The sequence below is a fragment of the Tiliqua scincoides genome, chromosome 4 (genome assembly GCF_035046505.1).
Source record: "Tiliqua scincoides isolate rTilSci1 chromosome 4, rTilSci1.hap2, whole genome shotgun sequence".
NCBI classification, from domain to species: domain Eukaryota; kingdom Metazoa; phylum Chordata; class Lepidosauria; order Squamata; family Scincidae; genus Tiliqua; species Tiliqua scincoides.
In genome coordinates, this window is record NC_089824.1 from 177807086 (window position 1) to 177828877 (window position 21792).

At 44.6% G+C, this 21792-nt stretch overlaps 1 protein-coding gene across 1 annotated transcript in view; it reads right to left on the reverse strand.

Annotated features, from left to right (window-relative positions):
- Positions 1 to 18797: 18797 nt before the first annotated feature.
- The window catches only part of PM20D1 (peptidase M20 domain containing 1), a 30223-nt gene continuing 27228 nt past the window's right edge, over positions 18798 to 21792 (reverse strand). The window contains exon 13 of the mRNA XM_066624227.1: positions 18798 to 21368. Within this exon, the coding sequence (XP_066480324.1) occupies positions 21236 to 21368 (133 nt within the window). The 3' untranslated portion in view covers positions 18798 to 21235. The remainder of the gene's footprint in view (positions 21369 to 21792) is intronic.

The window sequence follows — 21792 nt, forward strand, 5'->3', positions numbered from 1 at the left end:
ATTTGGGGATTGAACAGAACAAGTCATACAGTTAAGGCAACACTTATAAACTTTATTTAAAGCAGTAACAAAGTATCAACTAAGGGCACAATCCTATCCAACTTTCCAGCACCAATGCAGGCGCACTGGGACCCTGAGGTAAGAGAACAAACATTCCCCTACTTTGAGGAGCCCTCCATGACTACCCCTACCACCCCAGGATGCAGTTCACGCCCCATTAGCATGGTTGCACTGGGGCTGGAAAATTGGATAGGATTGGGCCCTAAGCCAGGTGGGCTATTCAAAATACATTCAATTAATACTTTCAGAATAAAGAATCAAGAAAGTCTGACCCAATCGCTAGCCTATCATATTAACTTCTACTATACTAAGAGTCGAATCCTATCCACCACCATCACCACCCCACTGGTGCAGAGGCTCCAAAAAGGCTACAGCTGCATCCTGTGGGAAGGGGAGGGTCTGGGGATCTAATTTGTTCCCATACCAGGAGTAAGACTCTACAGTGCAGGGAGGGAGGGTTTGACTAGGACCTTTGTTTTACCTAAAAATACAAGTGAGAATATAACTGTCTTTTGGCTATGGCCAGCAAAATATAACAAGGGGACCTAATGCATAGGCACCTGTTCTAGAAGGAAAGATGTTGTTCTTCCCTGCTGTGCCAAAGCCTTTCCTTGGGTCACTGGGCATATGTCTTGGCACAGATTCAAATCATATTTTAATGTGATGAAAATGCTACAGTTTGACTGCTACAGCAATAAAGCTTGACTGAATAGTCTCAAGCTGATCTGCACTAAGTACTGTTTCTTGTCACCTACGTTTATTTTCCTTTTCAGTTTGTCCTCCTTTACCCCAGAACACTTCAGTTCTGAACATTTGCAGTCTGTTCAGCACAAAAAGTAGTACCTGAATAACACTGAGGATATAATCCAGTTGCCGACCATGTAAATCAGATTTGGGTTGTTTACTTACAAGCAGTGACAGATCTACATTTTTGAGTCCCTGAAGCCTGAACTGTTATAGGGGCCTCTTCACAACCAGCAACCAGGTCTGGGTAGCCCACTGTTATCATCTTCAGTGGGGTTGTTCCATGACAGATCACCACAATTAAACAAAAAAAATTTAACTACTACTGGGTCATCATGCAGTAGACCCAAAATTTTTAATCAGTGTGGACTAAAAGTACCTTTGGGGCCCCTCCAAGATTTTGAGCCCTGAAGCTTTAGCTTCATAGTAGATCCACTCCTGTTCACAAGCAAATCTGATGATGGAGAAAGAGCTCCAGCCTACCACTTCAGGGTCTTCTGCATTCCTGTTGGTTTTCTTTTATTCTCACCAGACTTTGAAAAGCGAAGCAGGATCCATTAGTCTTGAGCAACTTGCTTACTAAATGTAAGCACTGTACACACACACACACACACACACACACACACACACACACACACACACACACACACACACACACAACACCACAAACAAACAAGAAAGTGGCATTGTTTATAAATGTTCTCAGCAGCTGTAAGTTCAGGAAATGGATGTGGGAACACAAATTGAGCTGAGAAAAGAAGTAAAAACAGAACATCTTGAGGGGGAGGAGGAAGCCACAATAATGTGCAAAGATTGCGCAGGCAGAAATATTTTAAAAAGCGCCCAAAATCGGTTTCTAAAAATGGCTGACTTCTGGAATCAATGACAGCAAGCATGTTGGAAAAGAAGCACTTTTCAGTCATTGGGGTCCTGGAGTACAGGAGACAGAACCTTTATAGCAACCACATAATATATTATTTGATGGCATTGAATTCAAATACTAACACACTGGATTATCCAGGAAACAACAAGAGAAATGTTGACATATTTGAGTTAGCTTCTAGATGCTTTGGAAAATCAGATCTTCACATGTGCCTAGGGACTAAACAATCCTAATGATTCCAACAGGAAAAAGTTCTAATGCTCCAGCATTTTAAGAGTTATCATCAGTTTTCTTTTTCCTGAAAAGATATTCTGGAAAAATGATGGGTTTCAGACAGAGAATTCAGGTGTTGAATTTTTGCAGAACAGTTGTTTGTGAGTGATTATGTATTTTACTCTTCAATATGATATTGATTTTGCCATGCACTGGAAAATGAATTACGAGTGCAGGGATCAATACGGTAAGAAGGGAGACAGGCAGGAATCTCTGAAGAAGCATTGTCAGATTTTGATCTGGGCTATTTAAACCCAAAGGCGATGAGCCAAGACTACTTCAGGGAGCCAAAGAAACCTTCCAAGTCTAAGCTGTTACTAATTGCCCATTCTGTACCGCTTCTGTGAATACACCGGATTCCTGGCTTCAGCTCTTTGGATTGAATGGCAGGAACAAACACACTGCATTCCCACAATGAGAGAGTATGCAAAACTCCCTTCCCTATCAATGCAAGGTTAGAGTATGGAGGGTGATGCTATTTCCTACTTGAGCATTCTGAGTACCATGTAGGTATTTGGGGCCATCAGACTTTGATATATAGCTGAAATACTGTATACTGCTGCTCTCAGTCCTAAGGTCTATACCTGTGTCTGTTTTTCTTGCTTCTTTGGGTCCTGCTCTGCGTTTAGGCAGTCTTTGTGGATTGATCATTCCGGTTTCGTGCCCCTCAAAATTGGTCAAAGGATTATTGCCATTTGCCAGTGGTTTAAATGGAACTTGCTTGGCTTCCCCTGCCCCTCCATGTATCTGTCTTGCTTTCTTCCCCTATGCTTTCACTTGCTTTAATTTGGTGTTTAATTTGGCTCCTAGCTCCCCCCTGGCATGCATTTTTGGCTGGGAGAACAGAGAACTTTTTAAGGCTTTGACTCAAACCAGTCCCTGACATTCAAAAGCTTGTAAGCCTCCTGCAGGAATTGTTGGGTGAATGTCTGAAGTTTGGTCACCTTATCCAAAAGGCCAAACTGTAACATTGATTGCATTTGTCTTGGACCTTAAAATCTACAAATACACAGTTATCCAGCTGTGGCGTTCCCATTTGCTAGGGATTGCTACATGAAATGCAGCAGGCAATGTTGAATGTGCCACTATTAAGGTTCCAATCCTATAAACTCTTACCCGAGAATAAGTTCTAGTGAGGTTTACTTCTGAGTAGACACGCATAGGATTGTGCTGTTTGTCTCTTTTTCCCTCTGCTGGGATTTTAGGCACAGCCCAGATAAGTGTTATCTGCATATCCTGTGTCTCTGTGACGTCAGAGATTCTAGTGCCATGCAGCTGCTGGTCTGGTGACAAAGCAGCCACCTGTCAAATAAAAATCTAGGCCCTATCATATTTTTTTCCCATCACACTATATTCATTAAGAACATTTTGATTCCACTAAATATGGACATGGGAAAGAGGAAGAAGGCATTATGAGCCCACCTGCCTGCAGTGAGATTAACATTCACAAACTTGGAAAATTGTTCATCACCATCTGGCCCTCCACGTTATGGAACGACCATTTTCCCCCTTCAACATTAGGGCTGCAATAAAATGCTCACTGTACTCAGTTGAGCAGAAGTCACACTGAACTCACTGGAGCTTAATTCCAAGTAAAATGCATACGATGGGCTGTAAATAGGCAGTTTGTCCTTTTTAGTGCACTGGCAGCCCAATCCTATCCACACTTTCCTGGGAGTAAGCCCCATTGACTCCAATGGGACTTACTTCTGAGTAGACATGCATGGGATTGGGCTGTCAATGAGTAAAATACAAATAGTGCCAAATCAGAGCAGTCAGAACAAAAATAACAGTAGTTTAAGCACCCAAGAGGTTTTGAAGAGATACGCAGTATTCCCTGCTAGCTGGGATCAAATGGGCAAATCTACATATTATGTTAAGGATGTAGTTTACTTCTTGTGCATTGTCTTCTTTTGGTGAAAACTGGGGGGGCGGATCCAGGACTGCAGGCGTGAAGGTGGAGGGAGGCCTTTAATCCTTCCCTCCTCCATGGTCCTGACTTGGACTCTCCTATGGCTATTATTTTCCCAGAGATAAACACTGGGATAAAAACTCCTAGAGACATAATATCTGCACTGGCTCAGTTGTAGGAACTGCATCAGTGGCGCCATTACCATGGATCCACTTACAAAAACTAACATCTGAGCAGCAAAATTTTGGAGAGAGGAAAGAAATCACAGAAAATGTAGGCGCAAAGCCTACTATTGATTGACTGGAGAGGAACCAATAAGGACAACAACCTGAAGATCCATAATTGGTATCAGACAGTTGGCTAAAGACAAAGTAGTGTGGATTCTAATGCTTGCCTGAGTTTTGTAACAGAAGACTTACAAAGCAACTGGAGCAAAGTAACGAGACTTCAAGATAAACCACTGATAGTGTTATCTATAGCTTTTTATTGGTTCTGTCTCTTTTGTTTGATTTTGTTTGTTATTTTAATTCACCATTCCTGCTTGCTGGATTTTTTTTTAATGGATTGTGCAGACAGCAGTTTTAACGTTTTTTTTAAATGTTTATTGGCTGTTCCCTCCCTTCTTTGGAGGAGCTTTACAGTACAAGGTGTATGTCGAAAACCTTAAAAATTCTGAGAGATTCCTCACATCCTGGTTATCAGTTTTTTGAACTATTGCCATCAGGAAGAAGATATAGGGTGATAAGAACAAGAACGAGTAGATTAAAGGACAGTTTTTATCCCAGTGCAGTGTCTAGATTAAATGCGGGGGTACAGTGATATGTTGAACAGAGTTTTAGCAATGTGGTGATTGTATATGTAGTCTGCCTGACTTTGTTGTATTGTTGTTTTGTGTGGGTCTTGTCTTGTTTTACCTTGCGAAAGCACCTAATTTCGTTGTACTCGTGTATACGGGTACAATGACAAATAAATTTTCTATTCTATTCTATTCTTTTAGCTGCCTTGAGTCATCCAGCTGTGGACCAGAAAGGTGAGAAGAAATATTTGTAACAAAAAATGAACATACGTATTGAACAAATTTTTCCACCATTGTGGTTTGCTACTTGTTTTTTGTTTACTCATCAATTGGTGAGCACATTACCTTTGTAGACTACCAGAAGACTTTACCTTTAGTAGCTTGTCCTCTTTGGATTCTGGAACACTTTCCCCTACACTGTAGACAAAAAGGGAAGAGAATGAGGAGGTGATGTAGGGAGACGTAGATACATGAAAAAAATAAAAGGGGGATATCCACATCAATGGAGATGCTTAAAATTTTGACCAAATCATAAGATTTGTGCTACGTGGTACAATTGGGACAATGTCTACTATTAAGCCCTCCTGGTGATAATAAAACTCACCAGGAGATTGAATTGAAAATAATAATGGAACATGACATGAAAGGCCCTATATCTGAATATTTCTACTTTCTGTTGCCTATCATATCACTTTGTCCCAGGACTGACCAGGGGAGCAATCATAAAATCCGTCGGTTCCCCTCCCCTTGATGCGGTCATTTTCCTTCCTGTTTGATAGTGTTTCCTTTTGTACCACTGTTCGTATATCAGACACAAAGGGGGTTCAGGGTGAATGATGCTTGGCACTCCCTTCCCCATCACGCTGAGCTCATTCTATCTGCAGGCCCTGCTGCCCTGGGAAACCACTATGAGACCGGAAACTGAGCATGGGTTCCTTTGCCAAGCAACTGAGAAGATATGCCATGCTGCATGACTATACAAAGGTTGCCGCAGCAATCTTTCTGAGAGGGGTCTGACAAAAACATGCTTCCTGCGAGGCCTACGTATTCCAGGAATGGCCCTCCTTCTAGTAGTATCACTTTTAGACTGCTACTTAGCTGCATGGTAGATAGAGACGAGATAGCAGTGAATGGTATCAGTTAGGCCTGGGGTTGAACAGTAGTAAAACTGAGAAGGGGCCACCAAAGCTTGGAAGGTAAAGTGATCTTGCATGGCTGACCAGCGGTAGCAGCAGCACTGAGAAGGAAAGCTCTGGCAGCAACAGCTGCAAGCAAAAACACTTCTACACACTTTAAAATTTGGCAAGGAGAAATAGCAAAGATAAGACAAGAAGGAAGTTGTTGGAGTCTGAAGGAAATGTCTGTAAACACCACCTGTGACCGAACCGGGGGGGGGGTGGTAGAGCTCTGAGAGATCTCCTGTTAGTGATGTCATCAGCTGGGACACTCAAGTGCTGCCGGAAACTTTTTTTTTCCCGTGGAGGAGAAGCATCAGCAGGAGGTAGGCTCAGCAGGAGGTAAAGTGAGACATTTGCCTAGCATCTGGAGGTTCTTTTTAGCTGATAGGAGGGGCTTGTAAGAGGGTGGAGCCAAAGGAAGGTATTGTGAGAGTGGCTTGGCAGTGGGGGGGTCACACTTGTAGCACTCCCCACTATTTGAAGGCACCAACTGCTCGCACTAAAACCACATCGCCTGCACATCATGAGCCCCAGTCTGTAGCAGTAGGCTCAGAATAAATCCAGGCCTTAAAATAGAAGTTGGCAAGACAGCTTTAGAAAACGCAGGTGTGGGATTTGACCTTGTCTTAACAGTGCCTTCTGCTCCCATGCTACATGTGCTCAGCAGGGCTGATGTATGCCTGGCAAACTGCCCGTAGATTAGATAAGATCCTTGATACTCTTATTGCAGCTCCATAGAAGCAGCAACTACAGCACATGACTGGTGGGCAGATGATGCACAGTCGCAGAGCTGATGTTTCAGTCCAGTCACCCAACTCAAAGACCCACCAATTTTAACACCTGCCCATGATTAAAACGGAGTTAAAGAATACAGAGCTTAATTTCACAAAATGCAAAGAAGGGAGCAAGTGGAATCAAGGCAAACACACACAATTTAAAACGGAAAGATTGATAACAAGTGGATATTGGGTTTCCTGAAGTAGCCGAGGGGGTAATTTTTTGGAAAGGCGGGATATAGATGTTTTAAATAAAAAAATTAGTCTTGGTGTCCTGCTGGTGTTAATCAGAGCCAACTTGAAATAGCTACTATACCAGTTTTACCCCATACAATGGCTACTAGTTCTCCCTGTCAGACCTGTAGGAGAGTGGTCTTCAACCTTTTTCATCCCACAACCCCAAATAAATAAATAAATAAATAAATAAATAACAGACTGGAGACCCACCATCAACCCCTCCCCTCTCCTGGGACCCAATACACCCACACCTACCCCTGTCTTCTGGATAGGTTAGGGGCAGAAAGAGGGGAAAGGTGGTCATGGGATGGATTTTGAAAGGTTGCCACAAGCCCACAAAAGAGGCTTTGTGAGCTCATTGGGACACTGCTGTAGAAACTATTGCAGTGCCTTTGGTGGAATGCAGGTAGGTTCTCCAATGCATCCCTTTCTCCCCAGCTAGATGTTTACCTACTGCTGGTGGTAGGATGGACTCAGGTAGGATGGACTCAGGTAGAATGCAGGGGCACTGCTATTTTCCTTCACTGTCCTTTTTCTTCAAGATGGTTCTTTCTCTCTCTTCTTAGTTCAGGTCTTTGTTTATCACTGTCACTCTCCGAAGTTCTCTCAGGGCTACATTACACTGAAGCTGTTTCATGTGTGCATAAAACAATGTAAACCTGTTTGCAAGTATGTGCACCATTGGACAGCTGGATATGGCTGTGGTAATATTGTTGCCTATGCAGTGGTAGCAAACCCAGATTTCATGCTAGATAGTGTGTGACAATGGAGTTCTCTCTCCTGTTTTACTTAATTGCCCATGTTTCCTTTTTGTATTAGAAAATTTCTCTACACAGAACTATTAAGAGGCTAAAACAAGCACCAAACTAGACTTAACTTTAACATGTTTGGCCCTGAATGTTTGTAGATTGTTAGGTAAATAACTGCTATGTGAGCAGAGGGATTTAGATTGGCACCATGGGATGGCAGAAGAAGGAGGAATTTAACCCTTCGCCTTGGCCATAGTTCTGATCCAGATTGGGGCCTCAAACCAGCTACACTATGACCTTGTCCACTTCTGGACTCAACCCAGCTTTTTGGGGACTCCAGATGCCCCATCACAAGCCTGGTGGGTGAGCATCAACAGGCACTATGTGGCCAACTTCTGGTCCTCCCACTGTCCCCCAAGGCATTGGGGCATGAGGTCAGCTACTCTGTGAAGGATGAATGCTGTTCCACCCTGAGGTGACACTGACCCTTTAACCAAAGCACCAGGCCAGGTAAAGCCAGGGGTAGGGAGGGGATTGGGGTGAGACAGCCCAGGAAGGAGAGGATCTGAGGCTACATAAGGCACTCAGGGCCAGTGATGAGGGGAGGGGGCTACCCAGTATCTGCTCCCCTGGGAATGAGGCCCAGCCCAGCCCAGCCGAGCCAGGGAAGGAGCCAGGAGATGGGTGGAAAAGGAAGGAGGATGAAGCAACTCCCTCCCCACCACTGAACTTTAAGGCCTGGTTGGTGTCCTGGCTGCTAGGCCAGCAGTCCCCTTTTTCTACCACTCTTTACCTCTTTACCCCAGGGCCAAGAAGGACCCAAACACTGGTGGCACACATCCCACTTGCAGCAACTTTGCCTTGGGGCAGAGGACAGAGAAACAGGTTTCACTCAGAAATCATGTTTATAAGGTAAGTTTTAAAGTGGTTTGATAAGGCCTCCTTATGATGAAATTAATTTTGCAATAACTTTGCAGCACAGGAATATTCAATCCTATGTGTGGGATCATCCTTCCAAAAATGTGGTTTGTAATCTTGGTACTTTATCCTAATGTGGTATTAGGAAGTGCTGTGATCAACCACAGACATGATGATGGAGGGCATAGAGATGTGCGAAAAGAATGGTCACTTGGGTGTTTTGGTTTCAAAACTGCTGCCCAGAATCTGACCCATTATCATTATTTACAGTGAAGAAGGACATTTCCCTCAGGTCAGATTGACCAGTGACCCTGGCTTCTTTTTGTTTGCATGGCTTAGTTGACATATCAGTCTCCTCAGATGATCTGCTCTGTAATCCCATGCCTGAAGGGCACCTACTCTGCTTTGGGCACATTGTAGCCTGAATTGTGTAGGCAACTTGAGTAGGTGGTTGGATGGTCTTGCCTTACCTCAGGTCTTTACAGGTTGGTCAGGTTGGAACCTGGCCAAGGGCCTGTGTCCGTGAAATATCGCACCTGGCTGGGTCAATTCCCTGAACTTTCCAGTATCAATCATCTGGTGCAGATTCCCCCCATTCACCAATGGTGAGGATGTGAGGAGCTGCTGCCCATTGCCCACTACTGCTAAGCTTGGGGCTTCCAGTGCAGGGATTTGTCCAGGGCCCCCAGAGATCTGATGCTGGCTTTGAACTCTGGGATTCTATATCTCATGCCATCTAATGCCTTGAAAAGATTGGGATGGGGCCATAAACTACAGTTCTGCATCCAAAAAAAGAAGCAAGGACATACATCTACAACACTTTTTCTAAAGCCGTCTTGACATTCTCTATTGCCATGCCTCTGGTTCTGTCTAGCCACTATCTATGTGTGTCTATGTGTGTCGACCCAATGTGCGGCGGCAGTGAAGAAGGCCAATTCTATGCTTGGGATCATTAGGAAAGGTATTGAGAACAAAACGGCTAATATTATAATGCCGTTGTACAAATCTATGGTAAGGCCACACCAGGAGTATTGTGTCCAGGTCTGGTTGCCGCATCTCAAAAAAGACATAGTGGAAATGGAAAAGGTGCAAAAGAGAGCGACTAAGATGATTATGGAGCTGGGGCACCTTCCTTATGAGGAAAGGCTACGGCGTTTGGGCCTCTTCAGCCTAGAAAAGAGGCACCTGAGGGGGGACATGATTGAGACATACAAAATTATGCAGGGGATGGACAGAGTGGATAGGGAGATGCTCTTTACACTCTCACATAACACCAGAACCAGGGGACATCCACTAAAATTGAGTGTTGGGAGAGTTAGAACAGACAAAAGAAAATATTTCTTTACTCAGCGTGTGGTTGGTCTGTGGAACTCTTTGCCACAGGATGTGGTGATGGCGACTGGCCTGGACGCCTTTAAAAGGGGATTGGACAAGTTTCTGGAGGAAAAATCCATTACGGGGTACAAGCCATGATGTGTATGCGCAACCTCCTGATTTTAGAAATGGGTTATGTCAGAATGCCAGATGCAAGGGAGGGCACCAGGATGAGGTCTCTTGTTATCTGGTGTGCTCCTTGGGGCATTTGGTGGGCCGCTGTGAGATACAGGAAGCTGGACTAGATGGGCCTATGGCCTGATCCAGTGGGGCTGTTCTTATGTTCTTATGGCTAGATAGTGCATCAGTGCAGGGTGCGTGGGGCTAACTAGCATGCTCCCCTCCTCTCCCCTTGCACACTTGAAGAGGGCTTAAGTGTCATAAGGACCCAATCCTATCCAACTCTCCAGCGCTGGTGGTGTGCACTACATCCTGTGGTGGTGGTGGCAGTCACGGAGGCCTCCTCAGGGTAAGGGAATGTTTATTCTTTTAACTCATGGCTGCATCAGCACTGGAACATTGGTTAGGATTGGACCCTTAAGTGTACTAAGTATTTTGCATGCATTATTTTAAGTAATGACGCAACAAACCTATAAGGTAGGCTTGTATCATCTCTATATTACTGGTGTTTAGAGTGTGTGTCAGAGTTTGAAAGAATGTGGCTTGTTCAGGCTTGCCGAGAGTTGCTAAATGAGTTGAGATCTGAACATCAAACCTCCAGGTTCATAGCCCATGCAGAGCACAACTCTGCTAGACTACAGTTCTCGACATGCCACCAACTCAGGCCTGAGTCGCTGAATGCACAAGAGGGAGGACCACTGGTTTCTGTCTCTTTGGTAGAAGGCAGATTGATTCGATTGGGGCTTTGCCAAAAATAAGGAAAGAGCCTTTTGCAAACACAGGACATAGTTACCCAACAGAGGCAGAAAATCAATCAGTGCATCTCATCTAAGATTCCTCCTGTTTTCAGCATGCCTGGTTCTATCTCGCTCAAAAAAATCAACATGTCACTTCCATTAGGAAATGCTCTCAGACTCCAGAAAAAGGCCACTGCAGAATCCTTAAGGCTATATTGATTGCATTGCCTCAGTAGCTTTCAGAACCTAAAGGGGAACACACCCAGGGTGGGAAGAAAGGGCGTACTTAGAGGCATATACAGTATTGCTGGCCTTTGACATTTTCACAGCTGAGGCAAAACGTCACCTTCCTGCTGAACACATATGGAAGTCAGAGGCAAGGAAATGATGCCTCTCTCTGGAATCTGCTTCCTGAAGTGACTGCTTAATGCCAAGAGTGGTCTTAGGGACATGAAAAAGAGGGAGGAGGGAAAGAGGATGTAGAAGGCAGACAGCAAGACTACCTGCTAAACAGGCATGCTTAAAATATCACTGCACTGTGTGATTCTGTATCTGCACATCATTGTTTTGAGGGGTTGGATGTGCCCATTCCCATAGTTCTGGGGTCGACAACCTGCCATTCTGGAGCCGCAAGCGGCTCTTTCAGCCTTCTGCTGCGGCTCCATGCGGGGCCAACCCGTGGGAGGAAGGGGCTCACCCCTCCCACAACGCACCTGCCCCTCACCAACCAGAGCGCACTAGTGCAGCTCCCACGCATCCTGCGGCTGCGCCCCATAGGAGAGGGCGTGAACGGGCTGGTGGAGCAGCTCCTGCCCAAAGAGCCCGCACCGCCCGTTCCCTCCTGCCCGAGCCGCAGCGCAAAAGCAAGCAATTGAGTGCAGCTGCTCAGTCCTCCTGTGCATGTCTCCTCAAAAGTAAGTCCCATTGTGCTTGCGCCCAGGATTACAGCCTTCAAGCTCCCCACTCAGCATTCCCCCATCGCTTACTCGCCCTCTCTGCCCCATTTCCTGTGCAGCTGCTCAGTTCTCCTGTGCGGGTCTCCTCAAAAGTAAGTCCCATTGTGCTTGCTCCCAGGATTACAGCCTTCAAGCTGCCCACTCAGCATTCCCCCGTCATTCACTCACACGCTCACTGCTCCATTTCCTTCACTTGGAAACTTGAAAGGGTTTTGGAGACCCCTGCACCAGATGGTATTCTGTATATGTTTGTATACTGTATGTGTAACATACTGTATATGTAGCATCAAAGCATATTTCATTGTTGGGAAGTAATCACTGTTAGTATGCCTTTTATTTTATGCAGTTTTGAACTCTTAGCTTGTTTGTTCAGGAGCACCTTTGTGAACAGTGTTAAGTAGTACTAAGTGGTCTTGTTCAGAGGTAGTATTGTGCGGAAAGGCATTTACAGAAGTACAGAAGTAAATGACAGTAAAGAATGACAGTATCCTTCACCTGTGCACAATCTAAAACAGTTGTTTTCCAACTGTGGGTCTGGACCTGATTTTTAGTGGGACCTAGAAGAGGGAAGTGTATTATATAACTGTGACCTATAAGAGGGGAGCGCAAACTATATATGCAGTGTATATATACTCCCCTGGGAGTGAGTCCCGTTGACTCTACTGGGGCTGACTTCTGAGTAGACAGGGAGAGGAGCCACTCGCAGGCTGCACTCCTGTCCATGCATCCCTGAGATGAAGCCGCGTTGACTCTACTGGGGCTGACTTACCTTTCCTCCTGTTTTTGCAATGGTATGTATGGAGATCTGCCCCCCCCCCACTTCCATCTGTTGGTTCTGTGTGCAAGGGGTTTTGCAATGGTCTTGCTGTGATATCTATATAGAGATCTTCCCTCCCCCGCACCTTCTCCCTGTTTTTGCACTGGTCTGTATAGAGATCTGCTCCCCGCCCCACTTGTATTGGAATCGAGGAAGATCTGGTGAGGAGGTAGATGTGGTGTCAGCAGTGGCCCCTTTAAGGGTAAGCCTGGGCATCCAGCAGAGTGCACAGCTGCAGCCACTTGAAGGCAATAGGGCCCTCAGGGATATAAGAGCACCTGAGGCAGGAAGGGTTTGTGAGTTGTAGAAGGAGTGCAGGTTGACTTTGGAATCTGACCTGGCTTATTGACTTTGTCTTGGATACTCTGACTGATTTGACTGACTTACTTTGGAATCTGACCTTGGACTGTGACTTGGCTTATTGACTTTGGATTCTGCCCTGGATACTCTGACTGACTTTGTGACTAAGGGACTGCTAGAGACACTGGAGTCTGAAGTGTGGCTGTTGTGCCCAAGACCTGCTGATGACCCAGGGTCTGCTGTAGTGGTGGGAGGCTGCTGGCAGGAGAGAGGACCTCTGCAGGTTGAACAGGCGAGCTACCCTGGAGGTGGGGTCCAGCAGGGCTGCAGGGCAGAACCAGGGTCATTTGTTGGGGGAAAGGGGAGCTAATTTGCTTAAAGTGGGCATAATTCTCCAGGCAGAGAATGGCCTTGGAATCAGGCAAAACACCATAGAGGACCAGGTGTCTGAAAACACAGGACAAGAATGTATGATAAAACTAACTAAAAGCTACAAGAGGGAGCTACTTTATAAAAATGGGACCTATAAGAGCATAAAGGTAAAAAAAAAACTATATATGAAGTGTTATCTTCATTTTAGGTGTCAAAAGGGTTTTGTGGCTCCTGAAGTTTTTTTTCCTCTGCAAAATGGGTCCAAATGGCTCTTTGAGTGTTTAAGGTTGCCAACCCCTGCCATAGTTCATACATACAGGTCTGTGGAAACTACCATTGGTCTTCCAGCTACCTCCCCACATGGCTGATGGGGACAAATACAGAATCTATGAAGACCTGGGGTGAGAAAACCTCTTGGGCTGAGGGCCATACTGAGAAATGGAAATTGTACAAAGGGTGATAATGCATTCTTGTGAGAATGCTGCCCATTTTTCTATTCTTTGCTCTGCAGCACTCATTTTGAAATGGAAGAATTCTGGGGAGGAAAATATGTTTGCCGTTCTTGCTCTGTCTCTTGTTCCCTGGTACTGCCATTTCTGTTCTTTTGCTCTGCCTTTCTTGCTCTATTCTCTCCCAGGTGCTACCATCTTGAATTACACAAGATCCTGCCAATCTCATACAATTCAAGATGGTGGCATTGGGAAAGCAGCCAGTAAGAAGAGGCCACTGGGGCCATCCCACAGAGCCCCTGAGAGTTTGTCATAGCGCCCAAAGGCACCATTGCACACAGTTTGGGAACCACTGCTGTGGTGTGTTGTCCATGGGGCTGCCCTTAAAAACTTCCCAGAAACTTTGATTAGTACACTATCCAGCTGCTAAGTTACCAATTGGAATCAGCCACAGGGGACATCTCTCACTAATACTTCAACAAGAACATTGCTTGCTGGGGCATTTATGGTCACATTTTAAATGTTGGTTCTTTCCTTTCACAGTCTAATAGCTTGGGACCTGGGTGCATAAAGGACAGTGTTCCACTGCACAAGCCTGTCCGACTGTACATACTAGGCCCTTCTCCTGATCTCCCCAGTTTCAGAACAAGGAAGGCAGTAACAGTGAGAAGGACTTCTTAGTTGTGGTCCCCAATTTTGTGGAATGCTCTCCCCAGAGAAGCTCAGCTGGCACCAATCCTGTTGTCTTTTAACTGCTAGGCTAACACGACAATCCTATGCCCACTTACATGGGAGCAAATCCTATTGAAATTAAGGCCCAAATCCTAACCATTTTTTCAACCCTGACACAGCTGTGCTAATGGGGCATGTGCTGCATCCTGCAGTTGGGTGGCAGTCATGGAAGTCTCCTCAAGGTAAGGGAATGTTTGTTCCCTTACCTCAGAGTTCCATTGCCCTTACCTCAGTGCTGGAAAGTTGGTTAGGATTGCACCTTAATAGGATTTACTTCTGAATAGACATGCAAAAGATCGTACCAGAAGACTTTATTTGCCCATACCTTTTAGGAAATTCTGAAGCTTCTTTTAATTAGCATTTTATTGTTGGGCATTTTTTTTGACTTGACTATACAGCTTTCTACTATTTTAATTGTTTTATGTTAATATTGAATTGTATTGCATTTGTTTGCTTGATTAACATGTACACTATCTGGGAGCCTTCTACTGAATTGCAGCTGATGTATTTCCAGAATATAGAAAATAAAATGTGTTGTCTTCATATGCATTTAAATTGGCTGGCAGTTAAGAAGCATGAATTTGGAGACTGTTTTCCTTTAGAAAATTAGTTAAGTCAGATGACAATGTGACTGGAGCAGGAGGTATGGAATTTAGGGCACTATTAATATTAGTTTGTTTTTAAAGTTTTTGAATGTTTGACTCACAGCTTAACCAGGTCATAGAGACCCTGAATCCACTGATACTCAGTTATAATCAGCCTTGAGACTTGCAGTTTGCCTGCCAGATCTATGCCCAGCTGGCCTTCACTTTCCCTTCGGCTGTGAAATTCATTTGACAAACACAAACTACCAGGAAAGCAATTGATAAGGCAATTGCCCCATTTCCCAGAGGGTTTTCTGTGTCCGTTTTTGGCCTAGTGCACAGTCATTGAGGCCTTTTCACTCCAGATGATATTGGTGACAGGTGTCTAAACTCTCTTTTCATTTTAAAATGTACTGTTGCCTATCAAAGAGCACCAGCTGATCAAGAACACTGCCACATGGACCTTGCAGGGCTAAAGGGAGTCAAAGGAGCCAAGGACAACTACAGAGCATAATAAACTCAGTGGGGGCATCTGTCTGAACCCATTATTCCTGTCTGGCTTTAAGGATATAAATGTATACTGTATATCCTTTTGACTTGTCATCCTTTTGACTAGTACAGGAAAGAGCTTGTTTGCCATTGACCAGACACTTTTACCTTTAGGAAAGTTAACTGTAGTTTCCACTGAGTCACTGTAGGACTTACTAATGACATTTGAACTGAAAATAAACAAGACCGAAGAAAATGTAACTGACTGTCCAATCCTATCATCAAGCTGCACTGCCAGAATTCACATTCAGTGCAGTCTGACTTAACCACATTGCAAAACATGACACACTGTCACACACTACCCAGCTACCCAGTGCTGGTAAATCAGCAAGAGTGTGTGTGTGTGTGTGTGGGGGGGGGAGAAACGGGCCTTTTCAGGAGAGGAACTGGGGGGGGGGAAGGATCTTGCTGCAATCATTTACACCAGTCCTTATCCCATTTTAAAACATCCTTGTCCCTTTTCTGTCCTCAGACATATGACACCAAAATGGGTGGCATATGTCTGGGGGGATACTTGGGCAACCTGAGGAGATAAATACAAATATTTTTACTTACCTCTCACTTGCCTTCACATAGCCCCACCACCATCATAGCATGCAGCATGCACCTTTTTGACACAGCTGCATGTTATAGGGCAGCAGCTCTGGGACAGTTTGAATCACAGTAAGTCTTGGTGGGGGCAGGGGGAAGGCAGCAACGCAATCCCCAGGATCGCAACCGTAAGGGTGCTTTCAGGGACTGGGATGCATTCATCAGTCCCTGCAGCAGCCATCCTGGGGTGCGGGGAGCCCTGTGCGAGCATTTGCAGGGCTTCCCAGGCTTCTAAAAGTGAAAGTGGAACAATTGTGCTCCACTTCCGGGTTTGCTGAGGTGGAACGGGATTGCTCCACTTTCACTTTTGACAACCTGGTTAGCCCTGCAGACACTTGCACAGGGCTCCCCACACCCCAGGACAGCTGCTGCAGGGACTGGTGAATGCATCCTGGTTCCTGTAGCCCCGTTAACGACTTGGTTCTAGGGCTTGTGTCGCTGCCTCCTCCCTGCCTCTGCCCCTTAAGGGGGCAGAGCCCAGGGCCTTCAGGCTGGGGCTTCATGACACCCCAGCTTGAAAACCACTGCTATTAGGTATAGGCCAGTGTGTCTCAACCAGGGGTATAACTACCACCAGTAGTACTTAAGGTAATGTCTGGTGGTACTTATGGGATTCCTTGGCACCTGCCACCCAGCAGTGAGACCATAAGCACAATGCAACAAGCAGCAGTAGGAGGCCCTGCTCAGTGGGCAGAGCTCCAAAGCATGCTTTTCTGCACTCAAAAAAGCCATCCTATCCACCACGAGCCTCTTCCTGGTGTTTGTCACATCACATCTGGCCTCCCAACCCAGAAGTAACTGGCGATGATGTCATTGCCAGTTACTTCCAGTGATACCTTGCTGGCCCATGTGAAGTGATACAGCAGAAGACCAACGCTGAGAAACGCTGGTGTAGGCTATAGCTGGTGTGTCAAACTCATTTTATATAGTGGGCCAAATACCATTCATGGCACCTGCTAAGGTCATCATTAAGCAGGAAGCAAGCTGACGATGGGCAGAAATAAGCACTAGCTTATTAGCTCATTAGCTGCAAATGATGGAAGAGAAATGGGCAAATTTAGTTCATACTTTCAAGATGACAGAGCTTAATTATCATGTGGGAGAGCTCAATTATAATGGGGGCTGGATAAATTGGTTTTGGGGGCCGCATTTGGCCTGTGGGCATTAAGTTTGACACCCCTGGGCTATAGCCAATGGTGAGGGGTAGGATTGGGGTTTTAGCCTACTCTAACATAATTCAGGGTATAAGTGCAATTAAACACTTAACTAGATGAGTCAGGGACCCATTACAAGATTTCTCATCCCTAAATTTCAGCTGTATGTGTGTGTGGGGGGGGGGGAGGAAAAACCTCTTGTTTTCCCAATGAAAGTTACACCTCCCCATGACTGTTTGTCCTCTAAGGGCAAACAAAATTTTAACAAGACAAACAGAATGTTCCCCTAATAGAGTAAGCAACATCGACATTTGGATGTATAGTTAAATCACCAGCGCAGCACATAGCAAGATGGGGCATCATAGCTGTTGCTTGGAAAGGGAACCACAGAGTATGAGAAAATAGGAAGGCTTTCCTTGCCTTCAGTGATGTCATCATATAGTCAAATCTATGTGGTGTGATGTCTGAATGATCTATGACTGGCTATAATCACAGAGAAGCAGCCCTTTCAAATAAAACTAATAGTGTCAGTACAACAGCAGATAGCAGAAATGAATGGCTGCACCCAGGCACAAAAAATATATCTAAGAGTAGAAAACAGGGTTTTCCCGTTTCCCTTCTTCAAAGTGCAACTTTCACAGGAAAATCTCATGAATATTCAGAGCACCATATTCTTCCCTTTTCCCTCCATATATTGTCTCTAAATGGGTTTTATGGAATCTTTAAGGGATTAGATGCCCAAATTAAGGTTTAGCAGATCCAAGTACAAATATCTGCCCACACTTAGAACACCTACCTCTTCATAAGTGTCCTCCCTCCCCTGCAATCCAACTCAGACACTGTGCTCTTTCCTTTTCCCTATTGCTGTAGAACAGGCTGCTATTTTGCTCTAGACCAGCACACAAATGCAAGGAGACCCCTAACTTTAAAACTTGTAAATTGTGCTACTGTTCCTGCCAACCCCCCACTCCCAGCTTTTGCCTCCTTTCTGAATCCCAAGCAGAAAAGGGTACAGGGAAGGCAATCCTCTATTACACCTTCAGCACATACTAAACTTGGGAATTTCTACTTCTGATGTCTATTGCACTTTCCCCCCATTTTAAGCCATACACGTAACTCTTTAAAATGGACTTTGATGTGATAGTCCTGAGGCAAACCTCAGGCAGATGAGACAATTCTCAAAATGCACCAAATAGTGACCTTTAGAGATGACATGACCCAATGTTATTCCTGCCTTCTCCCCTCCACCCTCAGGTTAATCTGTAAAAGCTGGTGGGAGGTCTTCAGCGTCTAGAACATGAATCAACATCAGGCTTTTTTTTTTTTTTTGGTCAAAAGGGAGGAAATCTAGGATGCGGGTGGAAGATAGAACTGGTTGGAAAATAGTGGAGTTCTATCCTGTTTTTTTTCCAGGAAAGTTTTGTTTTGATGGAAACTTTTTTTTTCAACTCTGTTGAAACATTAGGGGCAAAGAGCATTGATCTCAGTGGGGTAGAGCACCATTCCACAATCATTTTAAAGACCATGTTCCAGCAGCAACAGTTCTCTTTTTAATGTCTTAATATGAAAAATCTACTGTTATAAGATTAAAAAAAAAACATTTCCTGTTACACAAAGGTACAGTGATTATTACAGTCAAATAAAGCCATAGTGTAAATACATTTAGAAGTCCTTAAGAATCACAGTATAATTATCTGGTGCTCTCCCTGTTTCTTTGTGTTGCAGGTTTCATTTAATCACACCTGGTACCAGAAATATTAGGAAAGAGCATTTTTATATTTCAGTGCATAATTCAGACTCTTATCCCTGAGAAACAAAGCTTCAGCTTCCTCCTCTTAACAACCTGTATATGGTATACAGAGAATATATGGTATATGTATATGGTATATGTATCTCTGTATACAGAGAGCACCTTTCATTTCTTAACGAAAATCACTTAAATAAGGTTTCCTTCTTGGCAATTATGTAATCAAGTTTCTAATACACATCAGAGAACATAAGCAATATGGGTAATAAATGAAAAACAACACCTAGAGATCTGTCCTATTGCAGCATCTCCCCCAGTGGTTATAATGGAAAGACCCATAGTGGCTGAATGTCACACAAAGAAGTGAAGAAGTCACAAGCTCCCTGGCTCATATCAGCATTCAAATTACACTTGGATGTAATTTTTATCTGTCAACATATAGCGGCTGAAGGAAGACGGAACTGACAGACCAATCAAAAACAAGTTCCTTAAAGAAGGAAAAAAGTGAAGATGGAGTGGCTTGGAAAACAGGCTGTCCGTATAAATCAATTCAGTGAATAAGAAACACTGAATCCAGTGAATTAAACATCTCCAAACATGAGCCATAATTGTATGTTTCACACTAGAACCCAAGAGTTCATATTAGATGAGATGGCAGGATATTTGTGACGTCTTCTGAGGGATATTGAGGCATCTCCCACAGATGTAAAAAAATGACCAAAGTGGCTGTGTTGGGGGAGCACAATTGTGACTTGTATCATACCTATATAGCTTGCCCCACAGGGCAAAGAGCAGCTGAGAAGCCAGTTACAACTAGAAAAGCCGCTATTGCTTGCCATGATCCTGATCAGAATGCCTCCCCTCACTGTTGCACACCATTAAAAAGTTGCACCCTTTATATATGCTTCAGGAATAAAAGCAGTTAATTAGAACTTTCAGTATCCTGTGCATAATGAGAAACAGAGAAAATAATTATGACATGATCAAGGGCTGCTTTTGTTTTTTGAAATAATTAGGTTTTAGATGCGGAGCTGTTAGTTTCCATTTTGAGCCTGTGCTTTACAAGGGCTCCGTTTACTCTTTTGAGAGGGACAACATGCTTTAAAAAACCCTGGCCAGAACTAGTGCCAAGACTAGTGCCATTGGTATGCTACCCTTCAGTAGACAACAAATGCAAATAAAATGAAGGGTGTGAGGTCATTTAGGGTGTAGCATGAAAAGATGGGACGACCGAGGTGAATTCTCTCCCAACTGACTTCATCCCAACTGTTTTTTCCAGGGCAGTTAAGAGACTGAGGGTTCAATCTTGGCCCTGAGATTGTCAGGTGCATGTCCCCTGTGCCGGCCTTGAAGTGTTGCAAAAGTGCCAACTTGGGAGCCAGGAGGACAGCATACAGATGTGCACCGGCCTTCAGAGGTCACCTGAGGCACCACTGTGCTGGAGGAAAGGTGAGGCTGCACTGGCTGTATCAGACCAGTGTGGGGTTCTGGGGAGGTTGGGAGGAGGCATTTTGGAGTGGGGGAAGTGGACAGCAACTGGGCCCATGGGCGAGCTGTGGTCCGGATCCATAACAACATAACAACGCCGGATCCAGGTCCGGTGGGGTAAGTTTGTTTCTGCTGAGCTTAGCTGATGCAGGGGTATGGGAGGGCATGGGCAGGGTGGGGAGGGGGTGTTTCAGGTCAGGGGGAGGGTGGGCAGTGGGCATTCTCAGGGCAGGTGGGGAGTGGGAGGTGGGGCCAAGATCTGGAGATTATGGCGCTGCTCCATTCTGCTTGGATTTGTGCCACCTCCTGAGGTGGCACAGATCCGAGTAGACCCACTGGGGCCAGTGCAGCATGACACAGGGTAAGGGGAAATTTTCCCTTGCCTTGGGTTGTGCCAATTCAGACCCCAAACTTGCGCTGGATACAACGAGGCCCGCTGGCCTGCCTGTTCCAGCGCAAGTTAGGATTGGGCTGCCTGGGTTTTAATGCCTATAGTATATGACATAGTATGATGTTTAATAGCTTTGTTCTGGTTCTTCTAAAGGAATTTGCTCAACAATATTTTTAGCATATTTCACAGTTTTGTTCAGTGCAATACAGCAGTCTTGTTCCTTTAAATTTGTATGCTAGTCATCATTCCTAAGAATTCTGGTTTCAAACAGAGGGCAACATGGAACACAGCTGCTTTGTATACTTCTGATCCCTTACAATGCCCACAAGCATTCTTACATTCTTGTTTTTATAGCTCATGGAACTTTGTTGTATATGGTTCTAGGGGTGCGCTGTTATCAGAGTTTTGAATCAGCTGGAAGAGAAATTCCACTTGCTTTTCATAACCTTCAATAGATATCCTTTCATTCAATCCATGGAACCTGATTTAAAAAAAAGAAAAGAGATGTAGAAGAAGCTAATTTCATTCCAGCTTATATTAGCCACCTACATTAGAAATACACACAACACAGCAACACTCCAAGTTTCATATTATGAAACAATGTGACTAGAAAAACGCAGTCCAAGGACAGAGCATAATTTAAGCTTATAGAACTCAAATTATAGCACAAATTATACCAAATCTATTCCTGAAGTGAATGCCCCCCTTTGAAATTACAGACAAGGAATTGGGATCAGAATTGCTCCTTTCTCAGCCTTAAAGAGCATGTCTAACACTACACATTTTGATGTATTAGCTTCAAATGTGTTTGGTGGTCATGGCTACTACCTTACCTACTAAGTCAAGGTATACCTGAATTATAGTTTATTCCACCTTGCCATTAAAAAGTACCCAAAAAGTTAACC